Genomic DNA, 1,102 nt, shown 5'->3' on the forward strand with positions numbered 1-1,102 from the left:
ATAAAGAGCCTCTTGGGTGTAAACCACCCCCCCCCAGACAGCCCCTCGCCGTGGGGGGGAGCACCCAGGGGTGTCTCTGGGTGCTGGGGGTGACGGTCCCCTCTCGCCGGCGCAGGCAGAGTGCCGCAACTTCATCAAGGTGCTGCTGGTGCGGAGCAAGAACCTGCTCTTCGTCTGCGGCACCAACGCCTTCAACCCCGTCTGCGCCAACTACAGCGTGAGTAGATGGTGGCCACCAGGAGGGACCCCCAGTGTGGGGAGCACCCAGGGGTGTCTCTGGGTGCTGGGGGTGACGGTCCCCTCTCGCCGGCGCAGGCAGAGTGCCGCAACTTCATCAAGGTGCTGCTGGTGCGGAGCAAGAACCTGCTCTTCGTCTGCGGCACCAACGCCTTCAACCCCGTCTGCGCCAACTACAGCGTGAGTAGATGGTGGCCACCAGGAGGGACCCCCAGTGTCACCCCCTTCGCCCCGTGTCTGGGGGAGCAGGGGTGCTCCTGCCTGCACTGCTCATGGCCCTGTCTCACCCGCTATAGATGGACACACTGGAGCCCGTCGGGGACAACATCAGCGGCATGGCGCGGTGTCCCTATGACCCCAAGCACGCCAACGTGGCCCTCTTCACAGGTGAGTGCTGGCACCACCGGAACCACGGCGGGGGCTCTGCCCTCTGTCCCCTGCCTGCACCCCACTGACACCCCTCTCCTGTGCAGGGGGGATGCTCTTCACCGCCACGGTGACCGACTTCCTGGCCATCGACGCCGTCATCTACCGCAGCCTTGGGGACAGCCCGACCCTCCGCACCGTCAAACACGACTCCAAATGGTTCAAAGGTGCCTCCCCCACTGCAGTGCCCACCATGTGCCCTGCCAAGAGGTGGCAGATGGTCCCTTTCACACCATCCTGGGACATCCCTGACCCTGCTACTGTCCCCACAGAGCCCTACTTTGTGCACGCCGTGGAATGGAGGAGCCACGTCTACTTCTTCTTCCGGGAGATCGCTATGGAGTTCAACTACCTGGAGAAGGTGGGAGAAGGTGGCATCCATCCACATGGATGCTGGAGAGGGACTCTTCATCAGGGACTGGAGCGATAGGACAAGGAG

At 63.6% G+C, this 1,102-nt stretch overlaps 1 protein-coding gene across 1 annotated transcript in view; it reads left to right on the forward strand.

The window, feature by feature from the left end:
• The window catches only part of LOC104404640 (semaphorin-6B-like), a gene marked incomplete at both ends in the record, with an annotated part of 3,708 nt that overhangs the window by 1,054 nt on the left and 1,552 nt on the right, over positions 1 to 1,102 (forward strand). Inside the window, 4 exons of the mRNA XM_010013114.1 lie at positions 116 to 217; positions 534 to 624; positions 711 to 830; positions 936 to 1,024. Of these exons, the coding sequence (XP_010011416.1) occupies positions 116 to 217; positions 534 to 624; positions 711 to 830; positions 936 to 1,024 (402 nt within the window). The remainder of the gene's footprint in view (positions 1 to 115; positions 218 to 533; positions 625 to 710; positions 831 to 935; positions 1,025 to 1,102) is intronic.

This window comes from Nestor notabilis, unplaced genomic scaffold (assembly GCF_000696875.1).
Source record: "Nestor notabilis isolate BGI_N333 unplaced genomic scaffold, ASM69687v1 scaffold24724, whole genome shotgun sequence".
Taxonomy (NCBI): Eukaryota; Metazoa; Chordata; class Aves; order Psittaciformes; family Psittacidae; genus Nestor; species Nestor notabilis.